Source organism: Oreochromis aureus, linkage group 14, assembly GCF_013358895.1.
Source record: "Oreochromis aureus strain Israel breed Guangdong linkage group 14, ZZ_aureus, whole genome shotgun sequence".
Lineage (NCBI taxonomy): Eukaryota > Metazoa > Chordata > Actinopteri > Cichliformes > Cichlidae > Oreochromis > Oreochromis aureus.
The window spans coordinates 35,704,727-35,720,481 of record NC_052955.1 but is presented as its reverse complement, the minus strand read 5'-3'; the positions used below and the strand labels follow the sequence as shown (position 1 = coordinate 35,720,481).

The 15,755-nt window shown below is 41.1% G+C and overlaps 1 protein-coding gene across 2 annotated transcripts; it reads left to right on the top strand.

Moving 5' to 3' along the window:
- Positions 1–280: 280 nt before the first annotated feature.
- Positions 281–14,918, top strand: poldip2 (polymerase (DNA-directed), delta interacting protein 2). Of its 2 annotated transcripts, none has more exons than XM_031744123.2 (11): positions 281–498; positions 9,483–9,558; positions 10,438–10,535; positions 10,639–10,738; positions 10,943–11,018; positions 11,411–11,518; positions 11,904–12,040; positions 12,251–12,277; positions 12,367–12,492; positions 13,155–13,234; positions 13,327–14,918. In XM_031744123.2, exons 1-11 carry the CDS (start codon positions 314–316, stop codon positions 13,439–13,441), a joined length of 1,128 nt encoding a protein of 375 aa, XP_031599983.1. In that variant the 5' UTR covers positions 281–313; the 3' UTR covers positions 13,442–14,918. The 2 variants fall into 2 exon arrangements, with proteins under 2 accessions (XP_031599983.1, XP_031599982.1); XM_031744122.2 differs by having other exon boundaries at positions 9,477–9,558.
- The last annotated feature ends 837 nt before the right edge of the window (positions 14,919–15,755 follow it).

Here is a 15,755-nt window from a genome sequence, read left to right as displayed (position 1 = left end):
GACACAAATTTAAGCAACAGTACTTTTGATGGGACACAACTTTCCAACACTAAATTGTCCCAAACTGCCGGTTCGCAATCAGCATTTTAACCAATGAAATGGTGGAATAAAAATAAAGGAGTGTTAAACTTTTATTTTCAGACTACAATGAAGGTCATATTTGTTGTAAAAGAAAATAATTTAAAAAAGGTTACTGTACGTTAAGCGTTCGGTTCTGTACAGTCGTTCCATGAAAGCAGCTCAGCTATGATTGGCTCTCAGCGCTGGAGGGCACACGACATAATACGTGTGTGACTGTGCTAGTGTAGGAAAGATGGCGGCCAGTGCATTACGTCGAGGGTTGTTGAGTAGTGTCAGTAAATACAACAAGAAGCATGCTCACAGAATACTGAGTGTCGCTGACACCAGCTGCGGGTTCGAGGCATACAGACCGCGGTTACTATGCCGAGCTTGCGGCCTGCCTGACGCTGTTCAGCAGAGGAGGTTTATGTCGTCACGGTAAGAATCCTCAACTGTCCTCATATGCCAAAGCTAGCATGCTAAAGACTTAAGCTAAGCACGAGCTCTTCAAAATGGCAACGTTAGTTAAAGACACTGGCCATGCTACTATTAAGTGGACAGATGCCTGTAGGTAGGTGATACCTGCATAGTGAGTCCGATGTGCAAATGAATTGGGACTCAGAACAACGATGATGTGCAGAGCTGATGAGCCATACAATGAAGATATGTGAAGCAGTTGTTGAAGTTAGGTTATAAAGAGAGGTGGTGATCAGTGAGCAACAGTGTGGCTTCAGAGCACTACAGATGTGATGTTTGCTTTAAGAGTGTTGATGGAGAAGTATAGAGAAGTTCACAAGGAACTTCACTCTGTCTTTGTGGATCAGAGAAGGCGTGATAGGGTGCTAAGAGAGGAACTGTGGTACTGCATGAGGAAGTCAGAAGTATAGGAGGGTGGTGCAGGACATGTATGTGGGCAGCGAGACAGTGCTGAGGTGTGTGGTTGGAGTGACAGGTGAGATTTACAACTGAGATCAGTTGGGCTCCTTATTTGCAGTGATGACGACAGGCTGACAGTTGAGGTCAGGCAGGAGTCTCCGTGCACTATGATGTTTGCAGACAACATTAGAAAGCGAGGTGTGATCTGTAGTGAGAGTAGGGAGCAGGTGGTGGAGAACCTGGAGAGGTGGAGGTATGCTCTGGAGAGAAGAGAAATGAAAGTTAATAGAAGCAAAACAGAATGCATGTGTGTGAATAAGAAGGAGGCAGGTGTAAGAGTGATGCAGGCAGTAGAGGTAGTATAGGGAGATGTTTTAAAATACATGGGGCCAGCTGTCCAAGAAAAGGGGAAGGATTGCATGGTAGTGACCGAGATCTGCTGTGATGTATAGTTTGGAGATGGTGGCACTAACATAAAGACATTTGGCAAAGCTGAAGATGGTAAGATTTTCATTGGGAGTGACCAGGATGAAGACCTCAGGGGGACAGCTCAGTTTGAGCAGGTTGGAGGCAAAGCTAGAAAGGTGAGGCTGAGATGTTTGAACATGTGCATAAGAGAGAGAAAGCTGATTAATTGGCTAAAGCACATTGAATATGGAGCTGCCAGGCAGGAAGAAAAGTTGAATAACATAAAAGATTCATGGATGTAGTGAGTGAAGGAGGACATCGTTTGACAAAGGAGAATGCTGGGATACGGTGAGATGGAGGCAGATGGTGTGCTGTGGCGACCCATGGGTATCTCGAGTTTTTCCACGTACAATAGTTGAAATGTCTTTATTGCTTGATGTCCTTTTTTGTTGCTATGATCTTTTGTTAAAGGTCTAGTGTTGACCACAGACAGACTTGCTGTGACAGTAGAGTCATTTTTGAAAAATCTCTGTGTAGAACTCATGGTTAAAAAGTGGTTAAAATAAAACCTTTCATGCCATTCAGATTTTTTGTATTCAAGTAGGGAAAAAAAAGAACATTGAATGGTCGATTCGAATGCGTATATCAGTGAAATTTTAGGCACTATATGGATTTTGGAGGTTAAACATATCACGGTGTGTATATCGTGATATAGCCAAAAAAATATTGTGATTTTGGATTTTCCTCATATTGCCCAGCCCTACTTTAGGGTTCATCTGAAAGAGGAGGATTTACCAACAAGAAATGAAGAAAGCACAGATATTGGCTGTTAAGTAGCTTGCCAGCATTAGTTGAGCAGCACTTGATGTTGTTACTGCTTCCAACCTATGGCGTCAAATCAGTACATGTTTAACCACACAGTAAACATTTGGAAAGATTCTTCTTCAGTGGTTTGGCGGTTTTAAAATAATTTAGTAGCACAAATATAGGCATTGAAAAGTTACTCAGCAATATGTGCGTTATCCCGACAGTGTTTGTATTATTTCCTTAATATTAATGCTGGCACTGTCATTTTGGAGAAGAGAACAACTGAGAGACCCTTACAACATTTGGTGCTGCACAGGCTGAAGTTTGAAACACTGTCTTATTAACATCATTTAGACACCTGTTGGCTCCCTGTCAGTATCTCCATTTGGTGTGTTAATATTTGCCTCTCCTGTTATTTAGGACTTAAATCAACCAAATACTTCATCGTTGATGATTTGTGGACTGATCTAGTACAGTCAGACCTGGTAATGGGAGAGTTACCTTGGTGTAAATGAAGTTAATTGTCTTGCTGCTGACAGGCTTGTACCAAATATTATATACTGAAACTAAAAATTGAGTATTATTAACCACCAACAGCATTGCAGCAACCACAAAAGCAGTATTTCTTTAACATTAACACTTCATCTAGTTATTCTTAATTTTAAAATTGGCCATAGAATTCCCCGGGTCATTATCAGGCCCTGAAATTCAGTACAGGCTTGCAAGTATTAACTGTAAAGCTTGTATAATATTGTAAATTTGTACATGACTTCAGCGATCTAATGTGCAGTAAGATTGGCGAGAAGAGCCGTGGAAGTGAGCTGGCATCCAAACACTGCAATCTTTCCCTGTCTCTGCAAGACTGGGATGTATCAGGAAGACTCAGTATCAAACACAGGCAGGTTTCAGAGATGTATGTAGGGCTGCCACGATTAGTCGACTAGTCACGATTACGTCGACTATTAAAATCGTCGACGACTAATTTAATAGTCGACGCATCGTTTGAAGCTTTGTAAGATCCAGAGGTGGGACCAAGTCATTGTTTTGCAAGTCTCAAGTAAGTCCCAAGTCTTTATCCTCAAGTCACAAGTCAAGTCTCAAGTAAAGTCAAGCAAGTCAGAGTCAAGTCGCAAGTCAAGACAGACAACTTTCAAGTCAAGTCCCAAGTCCGAAACTTTGAATTTCAAGTCCTTTCAAGTCTTTTTTTTAACCCTCTGGGGTCCCGGGTATAATTGGCTGTTCTTGACTACTTTTGATTTTACTTCTATATTTCACTTTTAAAATATGTTTTTCTTGCCTTGTTTGGTATCATTATTTACAGCACAACCTCAAATATCTGAAATTTGAGTTATTTTTTTTCATTTTGGTATACTATATTAGCAAAGTTGATCTAAATTCAGACAAAAATTCAGAATCCGAGTAGAAAAAGTTATATTTTTTACATGTTTAACGAATCATTTTCATAACTTGAAATGCAAATAGAAATTGTACATTTCTAAAAATTATGCACAAGTTTTGCAAACAACAAAGTTATATGGTACTATTTACCTAAAAATGCAGCCAAGGCCTCAGGCGTTTTTATATAACCATTTAAATCTATTTACAGAACAATCAGGTGTGCTGCATCAAATAAGAAGGCACACAAATTATTTGTGCCAGTCCAAAAAATGTAGTTTGTGTTCAGTATAAGACAGAGGAGAACAGCACAGGCCTAAACCCTGCAGGTCTGACAACTGGAGGTGCAACAGTCCAGTTTTCTATGTGGAGACAGCGTTTACACTGGAATCTGCCTTTGACAGCTTTTTAGATCAAATATGAAATTCAGCAGTCTAACCGACACACAATACAAAACAATAACTACACAACAAACTAACTATAGCCTCCAAACACGCTAAACGTCACTAATGTCTCACATATGAAAACTCTCTCTCTCTCTTTCTTTCGCCGCCCGCTTTCCGTTGGGTGTCACTCCTAAAACTTCCCCTTCTCCCTAAACAACCAAATGTCACATGTTGCCTTATCATTTTTTTGATTGGCTGACATGGTAAATTCTAACACCAATAGGGAAGGGGTGTTTTTTCTTTTCTTTTTCACTCGCAAGTGGAGAGCGTATGCTAGGCTGTCTGTAGAAAACGCCGCTTTTTGTCTAGCATCCCTGTTGAGAATAACCTTTGCAAATAAACAACAGCTAATAATATAAGATCAAAGTATTTTATTTGATGTATTGACATAAATGACAGAAGGAAAAGGCCATGTATAGCAGGACTACTCAATTACACACTAAGGTGGGCCAGATTTTCTAACCAAAAAAAAATTTTTCCTGGCTCAGACATGCAAAAGTTAAACACGACCATACACTAATTGCAAATTAAACACAGTGATTTTGAATTGTGATGTGATGGTAAAATAAATATTTGTCAGTCTAAACTGGGTTAAATCTACGGGGTTAATGATGGGGAGGAGACGGAGAGAGACTGAGTACAGCTACAGAACCCACTTTCTGAAACGGACCCTGCTCACCATTCACCGACAATTCTGAGCTAACAAGTTGCATGTTATTCTTGGATGCGCTTGCAGGACCGGATTTAAAATAGCATGACAAACATATCATACCTGTTAAAGCCAAACAGTATCATCAACGTAGCCAAGAACATTTGCTAATAAGATGAAGTTAGCTAAGTCAGCTGTCTCATCGTAGCAAAAAAAAAAAAAAAAAAAAAAAACCACCTACCGTTTCTTTATGCAACTTCAAATGTCGGACAAAGTTGGAAGTTGTTCCATCTCCGCCTGTGATTCTCTTCTTGCATGTTTTGCATATTGCATTTCGTTTTTTGTTGACTACTTCGTAGTTTATGTACCGAAAGAAATTACTCTTGGAAGCATTTTTGGCTCGGCGCTTTTTGTTCTTGTTTTTTTCAAATCTGGTTAATTTGATTGGCTGTGCTACAGCCCACGCTCACATACATACAGAGTGTGGTAAGAATGAATGAATGAATAAAGTGAATTAATTGTCTGCACTTTTTATATAATATGTATGTTAAATTTTAGATTTGGGTAAAATATCAAGTCTTTTCAAGTAAACAGGTTCAAGTCCAATTCAAGTCCCAAGTCACTGGTGTAAAAGTCCAAGTCAAGTCACAAGTCTTACAACCTTTTTTCAAGTCAAGTCTAAAGTCATAAAATTAATGACTCGAGTCCGACTAGAGTCCAAGTCATGTGACTCGAGTCCACACCTCTGGTAAGATCCCAAAAGACGCAGGAATAAGTAGTAGTATTTAAGAGTGTAATAACGGACTGAAACAGAAGATGGCAGCACTGCATGTACAAGGATGCCAGCTGCCGTTAAACCCCGAAGAAGAAGAAACTGTGTCCCAGAATTCATAGCGCGGCCCAGCGCAGTTGTCAACAATGGCGGCAGCTAGCTAGTTTTAATATTACTCTTATTATTCTTTCTGGGTCACAAAATAAACGTTTAACATATTTTCAGGTGAGAATGTAGCTGTGTAAACCTCAAATATCTGCTCAGTCTATCAAGACACCACATATTTTCAAAAGCGCTCCGACGTTTTCGGAGACGTCTGTTACCCACCAGCTCGATAGCGAGCCGGGGTTCTAGGCTCATTAGAGTCGGTGAGAACACCGGACTCCCGGCAAATCGTTTTCAAACTCACCGCCGTCTTTCGCTACTCAGGTTAAACATGTAATATAAGTCACTTAGATAACTTAAAAATGTTATTGTTTGGCTTTTTTTTTTAGTATTTTATTTGTTCCTGAGTAAATTGGTTTGGCTGAGAAATAAAGTTATAGTTTTTGCACAGATGAATAAACGTCAAGCAGACAACTGATTATCAGAAGTGTGAGATGCTCGAGAATATACTCCGGTGTCCTGTTATATTTTAGATAGCAAGGAGCAGACGGCTGAGTTTATTAAACTTCACTGAAACAATCTGCAAATTTCATTAAAAGTGTAATAAACTATCATCTTGTCTTTATTTTTAGTTAGCACATACCTTAAACACTTCAAGCTGTAAGCTAATGATAGTTATATAAGAGCAGACGCATGCTGGTGCAATAAGCTGTACATTTTATGTCCAATGGATGCATGATCTGATTAGTCGACTAATCGCAAAAATAATCGGTGACTAGTCGACTATCAAAATAATCGTTTGTGGCAGCCCTAGTTGTATGCTTGGAAGGAATCCAGGCATGGACTAGCTGGTTAAAACTATAAATATATATGAACTGACGTTGTTTGTGCTCAGGGAAAAAAAAAAATGCTGAAAGGACGTGTGTAAACAGGAGTGCCAGTGAAGTTGATGTTAAACAGGTTAACGTGTCATCTCTAGTAGAAGCAACAGCACAATTAAAGTTTCAGATTAACTGGCTCAGTATGTATCTGTAGCTCAAATTTATAGTGGAACCGCTCTGTAAACTGGGAAGTGCTGATATGACACAAGGAACAGAGCCGCAATGGAGACGATAGAAAAGAGAGCCAGCACAAGAAAGTACAGCTGTGTCAGCTGAATGAGGAAGATGAAACACAACCTGCTGTGTAAAGAAAAGAAGAAAAAAAAAAAGTAGTAGTGAAGATTTTAACTTTGCTTACTGCTCATGCTTTTATTGTACTATAGCTCTGGCTTTCAGTCTTTTTCTAGATATTCTAAATGTTTATTAATTAGTTCTGTGGACAGTGAAATGGTTAGCTCATTATTGGTTTCTCAGCTTTGGTTTCACGTCCTCAATGGTCACCGGTGAAAGCCCAAAGATTGCAGGTGTGGACAGAAAGAGGTAGAGCAGGGGTCCCCAATCCCAGTCCACGAGGGCTGGTGTCCCTGCAGGTTTTAGATGTGTCCTTGATCCATCACAGCTGATTTAAATGGATAAATTACCTTCTCGGTGGGCGTTTATCAATATGCGTACTTGTGCGTACTTGCGTTCTCGTGTACTTGTGATACGTCATCAGTCGGAGACCAAGTACTGTTCCAATTCGAAGTACACATCAAGCCGAGAACGCGAAAAAGTCCCGGATGTGTTCTCGATCCGCCCGCTTTATCGAGCATGCATCGGTGTGGACTTGGGACAGCTATATATCCCAGAATGCATTTCGTCCAAAACTCAACAGCGGACTCCCGGCACATCGTTTTCAACCCCCGCGCTCGCTTCTCACTACTCAGGTTAAAGAAACTCCAGCAGCTGTCTATAGTATTGAGTGTCCACTAGAATAGAAATAAAAGCGTTCTAACATCTCACCTGCTTGTTTTTATTAAGGTATGTACACGTATGTACATGTACACTATTTTATTAATAGAGGTTTCACTACTGAGGTTAAAAATGATATACAAGTCACTTAGATCACTTCTAAATGTTAATGTTTGGTTTATTTCAGTGTTTTATTTGTTCCTGAGTAAACCGGTTTGGCTGTGATTACAGTTAAGCTTCATAACATGTTACTCACAGTTAAATTAGGAGGGGACGGCAGTAAAACTCCGGACCTGTGACATCATCACGCACGCAGGTGTTCCAATTGTACATATCGCGAGTCCGTGCTCGCGTTCTCGGCGAGCACGTACTCACCGAGAACGCGAGTACGCACTCGCATTTGGGCATTGATAAACGGCCAACATGTCTTGAAGTTCTCCAGAGGCCTGGTAATGAACTAATCATGTGATTCAGGTGTGTTGACCCAGGGTGAGATCTAAAACCTGCAGGGACACCGGCCCTCGCGGACTGGGATTGAGGACCCCTGAGGTAGAGTGTGCTTGAATTATCTGTTCTGTGAGAGAGAGTAAAGGTGGGTGGACAGGTGGGTGAGTGCCCACACGCTGGTTGGAATAGGAGCGGTGATTCAGCACACTCTTGTATCTTTAAGATTTGTTTATGCAACCTTTTCCTTGTGTAGTGATATCTGATGACATACTGATATTTTTATATTTTTACCAAGCTTTTCTGTGATATGTTGACAGCTCAATGGCACAAATCCCCCACCCAAATGGATGGATAGTGACATGGATCGTTTCTGTTCTTCTTGGCAAGGCGTGTTGTTGACAAGGGCGAGCTGTTGGCTGAGGCTGGGTCCAGAGTTTGTAGCAGTGTGGCTAAATTTAGATTGGTGATTATCTGTGGACAGTGTATCGACTTGTCTCAGATTGCTGCACAAGTAGAAAGTGAAGAGGAGCCCAGATGGGTTAAAGAGTAACTTAGGCCAGTTGTGCTGGTGCATGTTTGCATAGGCTCATTCTTGTTCTCATCATTTGGCATCTTTAAAGTGTTAATCCATATTCTAAAGTCTTTGGGCTGGAGGCTATCCCAGCAGTACAGAGACTGCACCACCCTGACCTCTGGGCAAATACTGCATTCTCTTGTTTCTTATTACTGGGACAACAACCCTAACCTGTTTTGATAAAACATTGTCACCAAGTGGTTACAGTTTTGCAGGTTCATATTGCAGTTAGTTCCTTTTTTTTTTTTTTAAAGAAAGATCTGCACGCAGAACACTCTTTCACAATATAGTTTACCATCTCCATCTCAAGACAGATTTATCTTGTAAACTCTGGCATTTTAGCACTGAGTGGCCATTATACCCCCTGCAGTTTTTGGCACTTCCACGTTGACTTAATTTTCAGCCCTCTCTCCTCATGATGGACATTTCTGCCTGGATTGCATCTGAACTTGGTTTGTCTTTCAGCAAAGTTGAGATGGTCACCCATCAGAACTGAGTACAGTATAGTCCTCCCGATTCTACCCAGAGGTATTCATTGAGAAAATGTTCCTTGTTTTGTAACGATATTTCTAATAAAAGCAGCTTACCTTGTGATTATTCTTGTGCAATACACAACTTGTCCAACTTGGTGTGTAATATTAATTCTCCCCGTCCATATATCCACCTCATTAATCCCTGCTCTTCATTTCTGTTGTGAAGATTAGCTTTGCAGGAAGCACAGAATATGAGTGTTATTTATATGAAGTGACCAGCTGTTGTTATCAGTGCTAACATGTACTGTTTGTTTTGTTGTTAAATGATGATGGGGGCATGGAGTTTAAGTCCAACTGTATTTGGACAAAACACCTCAACGGTGAAATGTTAACAATATTATTAAACTGTGATTGAGATCAGGGCTGAAGAGAGTCTGCAGGACCTGTCTTCCTATAGGGCTTAATGCAGATTTTTCCATAGGATGGCAAACTCCAAATTCCTGTCGTGGCATCTCTGGAATTTCCCGACCCGTTGTGCTGGCCTATACATGATGTTTTGTTAGTTCAATTTTTGGGCAGCATGCAGACCCACACAGAGTTCAGAGTGTAATGGTGTTGCCTGTTTTTGGCAGAAACAGGCCTGAGGGGAAGATTCTGGAGACTGTGGGAGTGTTTGAGGCTGTGAAGCAGCATGGCAAATATGAAACAGGACAGGTAAGACCTTCACAATCTCTTCATGCTTATACCGAATGATCTGGTTTAGTTCATGGTCCTTCTCTTTTATTAGACAGATGACTAACATAAATTTCATACCCCCTTCTACTGCGCACTGACCATTACAGTGTTACAGAGTTAGATTACTCTGTAGCCTTGGTGAGTTTGGGCTAGTGGCTCATGAAGCAGTTCTCCGCCTGCTGCAGGTCACAGCAGACTTCCAAAGCAGTGCACTTGGAGTTTGAGAGTGGGAAGAGGCTCTGGACCAAAAAAAAAGTTCCATATTAGAATATTACAAAAAAAAATATGTTAAAATTGGGGGCAGAATATATTTTAGAGGCCTGCCCAGGTAGGCTGCATGTGAAACTGCTTAGTTAACATAACTCCCAGAGATGAATAAGAAACGCCCTTTGACTACCCTGTAACTTTCTTTTTTTTCTACACAGCAGTCGTGTGTGTGTGTCTGTGTGTGTGTGTGTGTCTGTGTCTCCCTTGCATGACTTTCTTTCTTTATTCTTTAATTCCCTGCTCTGGCACTGTATGGTGGATAAAGATCACCATAAAGAAAGTAGTGCAGAACAAAGCAACAGTGTGGAGAGGATAGAAACAGCTCTGCCCCAGTGTTCAGCATTACTGCCCATACCTTTATCTGCAGTTATAAATGATGAACGATGGCAGAACAGTGAGTGAGAGAGAACAGGCCTTTTAGACTATGAAACAGTTTATATGTAACTCAGTGTTGTCCATATAACCTGTTTGCATCATCTCTTCTAGTGACTGTAATCCCATACAACTTGTGTATTGTGTGTATTAAGCGTCCTGCATGTATAATTTCTGAAAGCCTTATCTCGTTGTTGTTGTTGTTGGGCTCTCCCCTAGCTGTTTCTCCACAGCGTGTTTGGCTACAGAGGCATCGTCTTGTTTCCGTGGCACGCCCGCCTCTATGATCGAGACATCACCCCTCCCATGTCTGACAGGTAGGGCGGTCTGGGCTAAAATGCCCAATCTCAGCTTGACTTTCTGGGCCTCTGTGTGGTTGTTTTGTTTTGTGTACTGAATTTGTAGTGCTTCTTCCTGCAGCAAACCTGAGCCCCCAGGGGCCCACGGCTCCAAAGAGGTGAAGGGAAAGACTCACACCTACTACCAAGTCCTCATTGACACCAGGGACTGCCCTCATATAGTAAGTATAACTTGCGCTTGTACTGAGATCAGGTAGTTATTCAGAGCGTCAACCACTGTCTTGAGCTCAATTGTGGACACAGTCTGTGTGATCTCAGGCAGTGCAGTGGGTAGAAATGTTGCTAGTGTGGTGGACTCAAACTGTAGGTGTTTATTAGGGTTGAGGTCTGCAGGTATGTAACTGTTGGTCTGTGCGCTGTGACAGTCTCAGAGGTCCCAGACAGAGGCAGTGACGTTTCTGGCCAACCACGATGACAGCAGGGCTCTGTACGCCATCCCAGGTATGCACACTGGTCAGGAGCCACTCACTCATACATCTGACTCACATTCTGATTGGTTTTCATTTATTTCTTACTGAGGCTTTTGTGATAATTAAAGACGGGAGATAGCTGGTGATGTCTATCTTGGGGTCTTACAGTTGGCATTAGAAACTGGCGGTCATACTCGAAGAATTAAATTTGAGTCTGGCCAGAATAGAGCACACCTTATTTTTACGCAATCACATCCAGCCTGCTGTCAGAGAGAAAAGGGAAAAGAAAAGCAGCTGGTGTTATTTTATCAGTGCTGAAGAAATTAAGTAATTGACTCAAAATGTTCAAATATTGAATTCTGTGAAAAGACCATTTTTGATAGTGGTAGTTATGATGGTTCTGTTTCTGGGTTTCCTCTTCAGGTCTGGACTATGTGAGCCATGAAGACATTCTGCCTTATAACTCCACAGAGCAGGTCCCCATCCAGCATGAGCTGTTTGAGCGCTTCCTCATGTACAACCCTTCAAAAAGTAAACGCAGATCTTTTTTCAGCTCTGTGGTTGTGTATAAGTCCACTAGGTTTCTTCTATATCTAACAGATGTAGTCGACATGTTTCCTCCCATAGCACTGTTGTTTCATAAAGTTGGTCATATTGGTTTTGAAGTACTAATACATTCTCTTGTAAACATGACGATCTTCTGGGCAGTTTCATGAATAAAGGTGCTGGTAATTTCTGCAGGATTGAGTGCTTGAGTGGCAAGTTTTGTAATGTTAAAGTTTATGCCTTCTATGTGAAACTGTCATTTGTAGTTTGACTATTGGTTCAGATCCTGATAAGACCCACTCAATGGCCACCTAGAATGCCTAAGAAGCAGACTATTTTTAATGTGTCTGTTTTTTGTTTTTGTCTGTAGCTCCTCCATTCACAGCCAGAGACACCCTTAAAGCATGGCAAGAGAAGAACCACCCCTGGCTGGAGCTCTCAGACGTCCACAGAGAGACAACTGAAAACATCAGAGTCACCGTCATCCCCTTCTACATGGGAATGAGGGTAGGTTGATCTTTACGAATATTACTTGTATATTATTTGCTATTGCAGCACAGCCTGAGCCTCACAACCTCACAGCTCAAACACATTTCACTGGTGTTATTAGGTGTGCTTAGCAAGATGTTGGCTTACAGCCTGTTTGTTTAATTTGTAGGCTTAAATGCTCCTCTGTAGTTTGTTTGAAATCTAAGGTTAATTCTTTGTTGTCCTTAGGAGGCCCAGAACTCTCATGTTTATTGGGTGAGTAGTTTTATATTTTATCATGTAAATTAAAGATGGTGAAACACAGAAATAAACAGCTCAAATCTGTTTGTCTTGTCTTCCTGCAGTGGCGCTACTGTATCCGTCTGGAGAACTTGGGCAACGAGGTGGTTCAGCTGAGAGAGAGACACTGGAGGATCTTCAGCCTATCAGGAACTCTGGAGACGGTCCGAGGACGAGGTGTCGTAGGCAGGGTGAGCATGCTCACAAGCACGAGCAGAATCGCAGAGAGCAACGAGATGTGGAGTTGGGCAAATGCAGCCGGCCACAGAACGACAGACACGATAAGCAATGACACACAATCAAGAGCAGCTATCTCCTAAGATAATACTATTACATTAGTAATATTACACACCATATATGCATGTATGTCATATATTAAATTACTTGTTTTCAACACTGAGGTATGTAATTCTCATTTGTGGTTTAATAAACAGTCCTGTTGAGATGTGGGTTATTGTGGGACTTCAGACACCCAGGGTTAATGTGAACACCACTTAAATGGATTATACAATTCTGATCTAATGCTTCATAAGAAGTGTTTTTGGGGGGTCCTTTAACCAAACATAGTCCACTTAAAGGACATCTCAGATGTACATTTTTTAGTGTATTCTTTCATTACGTATCATTACATTGCATATTACATATCATATTAAAAATAAACATGCATGACTTTTGCAAAGGCCCCAACACCAGAGTATGAATGATGAATCTTTTTAAGCCCCCAGTTCTGATATGATACAGATGCAGTATTGATCTGATTCCAGAGTAAAATGAACAGACTGTCGTCCTGGCTGTGAAGAGGAGACTGTCGCGTTTGTCTAGAAATGCTCAGCTCTTTGTACTTACCTAACAGGAGCCGGTGTTGTCTAAAGAACAGCCAGCCTTCCAGTACAGCAGCCACGTGTCTCTACAAGCCCCAAGTGGTCATATGTGGTGAGTCTACATCTACCTCTTTCTTCACATGCTATAAAATCCAAAGTATCTTCAGCTTTTCTCACTTAGTGTTTTTATTGTTGTTGTTTTAGGGGAACGTTTCGCATCGAAAGAACTGATGGTTCCCACTTTGACGTCCGCATTCCGCCTTTCTCCCTGGAGAGCAACAAGGATGACAAAGCGCCCCCTGCTGGCTACACATTTTAAGTGTGTGCTACCATCCTCAAGTCCTGGATACGGTGCCAGTTCTGCTTGTGTCATTATCTAGAGTTGCCCCTGACCTGTAACATTGCTTCAGCCTTCAACCTGAGTCTAGCATCAAGAAAGCTAAGCAAAGGGGAAATTATTAGCAGTTTCTAGATTATCTAAATGCAGGCCCACCTTGCCCATTTTCTGCCTGCCCCCCCCAGCAGTAAATTCATTTAGGCTAGAAACTCAATCTGCAAGCCTGTGCACTGGAGGAGATCTGCACAGTGAAGTGGAAGACAGCTGAGAGTTTGGAAGGGGAATTAATGCTGCCGAGCTGGGCTGGTTCTGACATGCAGTAGCTGAAATATTGACCAGGTTATTTTTATACATGATGCAGTACTCTTGTCCTGAACCCTTTTTTGTTCTCCCCCAATTGTTGTTGTTTGGGGGTTGTTGTTTTTTTTTTTTAGACACTTAAAGAGACAGAGAACATGTCAAAGTTTGGGCCTGTTAGTGTAAAAGTACATAAGATTTACTGTGTCACAACAATGAAGCAAACTGCAAGTCAGTTACCAATTTTAAAAAAAAAAAAATCTCACCCTGAAATGTCAAAAATGGAACCACATCTCTATAAATCTAATGTACCGAAAGTCAAAGATGGCAGCATAGCAGTATTTGGTAGTTTAGGAGTGGTGTCTAGGTCAGCAGTTACTATCTTGAGTTAATGCAGAGTCTCCTTTGCATGTATTAATTTGCTGTTGGCTAAAACTTCCCCAGGACACCAAAAATCAAGTCATACAGGAAAAACATTAAACCTGTCCCAGATTTGTTCTTATGCTGCTGTTTCTGCTGGGGGTGGGGGTGGGGGGGGTTGGATGATGGTAATAATAATAATAAAAACTGCCATAAACATTTCCAGATGAAGAATTCGGGTACCAAACTGTAGAATTCTTCACTTGTGTGATAATTTAGGTGTCAGTGATTGGATAAATGCCTATAACTAATGGTGTGTTATTGATATAGATTTTTGGAGATCTGATTTCTAAATGTTTTTCAGACACTCTGAAATGCATCCACTTTCGTTCAGTGTTAAGTAAAACTAAAAGTCACAAGGCTAAGGCTTTGTGTCATAGCCAGAAGTGAACCCTCCTCCTGCTGGAGGCAGGTCAGGTCCCCACTGACTGTGAACAGAAGCAGCTCTCTGTGGAGTCATCAGCGATGATGTTACCAGAAGATGAGTTTTGTGTGCAAGATGTCCGCCTTCCTCTCCGCCGTCTGCGCCCTACAAAGACCGAACCGTCATCTTGATCCTGTGCACATGTGGATGTGTCACCAGGGGTGACTGTGACTTTGTAAAAGAGTTATGAGCCTAAAAGTTGTAAAATGAGGAAAGAAACTAACTTGTTTTTGCTTTGATAAAGTGATTTGATGGTTGAAATAGTACTGTAAATACAGATGTAATTAAAAGCAAAATAAATACACCTTTTGAACAATATTCAGACTTTCTGCTTGTGTGAATCTATCGGACTTGCGTAATTGTTTCCTGTACGTGGGCAGGAAAATTGGCTTAAACCTCAGTCCCTAGTAACCGGTGGTTGCCAGGGGGTCACCGACCCATCGCTAGGGCTATTTGAGAGGGGCACTATCTAGCTCGAGAAAAGTAAGGCCTTACTAGGATTATTACGGATGCTAAATATAACCACGTCGATGTAATGGTTCCACACAGCTGCCACCAGATGTCAGTGCAGGCCTTTCCCTGGTAGTATAAATAACTGACAGCTGTTTCAATTTTATTTTTGGAGAAAACACTCATGTACGTGTTTTAGGTTATGCCAACTAACTAAAAAAACAACAACAAAAAATCAGTTAAAACTAGATTAAACAAAAACTTGTAATTCCATATAAACTTTCAAAAAACTGCTTTGATGTGAAAATCATTTTTGGCTGATACTTCTAGCAACAGGTTTAAAAAAAAAAATAAATAAAAAAATAAAATAAAAAATGCGGGCAGAAAAATGTTATGCTAAGAACACCTGACAGTAGTTCGCCACGATGAGTGGGTATAGGAAAGAGCAACCCTCCAATTGTGTGTCAGGGTTCAGGGAGGTGCAGCTTGAGCATGGTTCTGCCGGAGGTTTCTTCCCCTTACAAGGTTTTTATTTCCCACTGTCCCCAAGTGAATGTTGTGTTTTTCTCTGTTGACTCTTTACCTTACAATTTAAAACACCTTTAGGTGTGATTTAAATAAAAGTGACTGCACAGAGCAGTTCACAAAGCAGATCTACTTTAATCAGGTATTAACTTGCAAGTTGGTGTTGTGGTTGTCAATTTC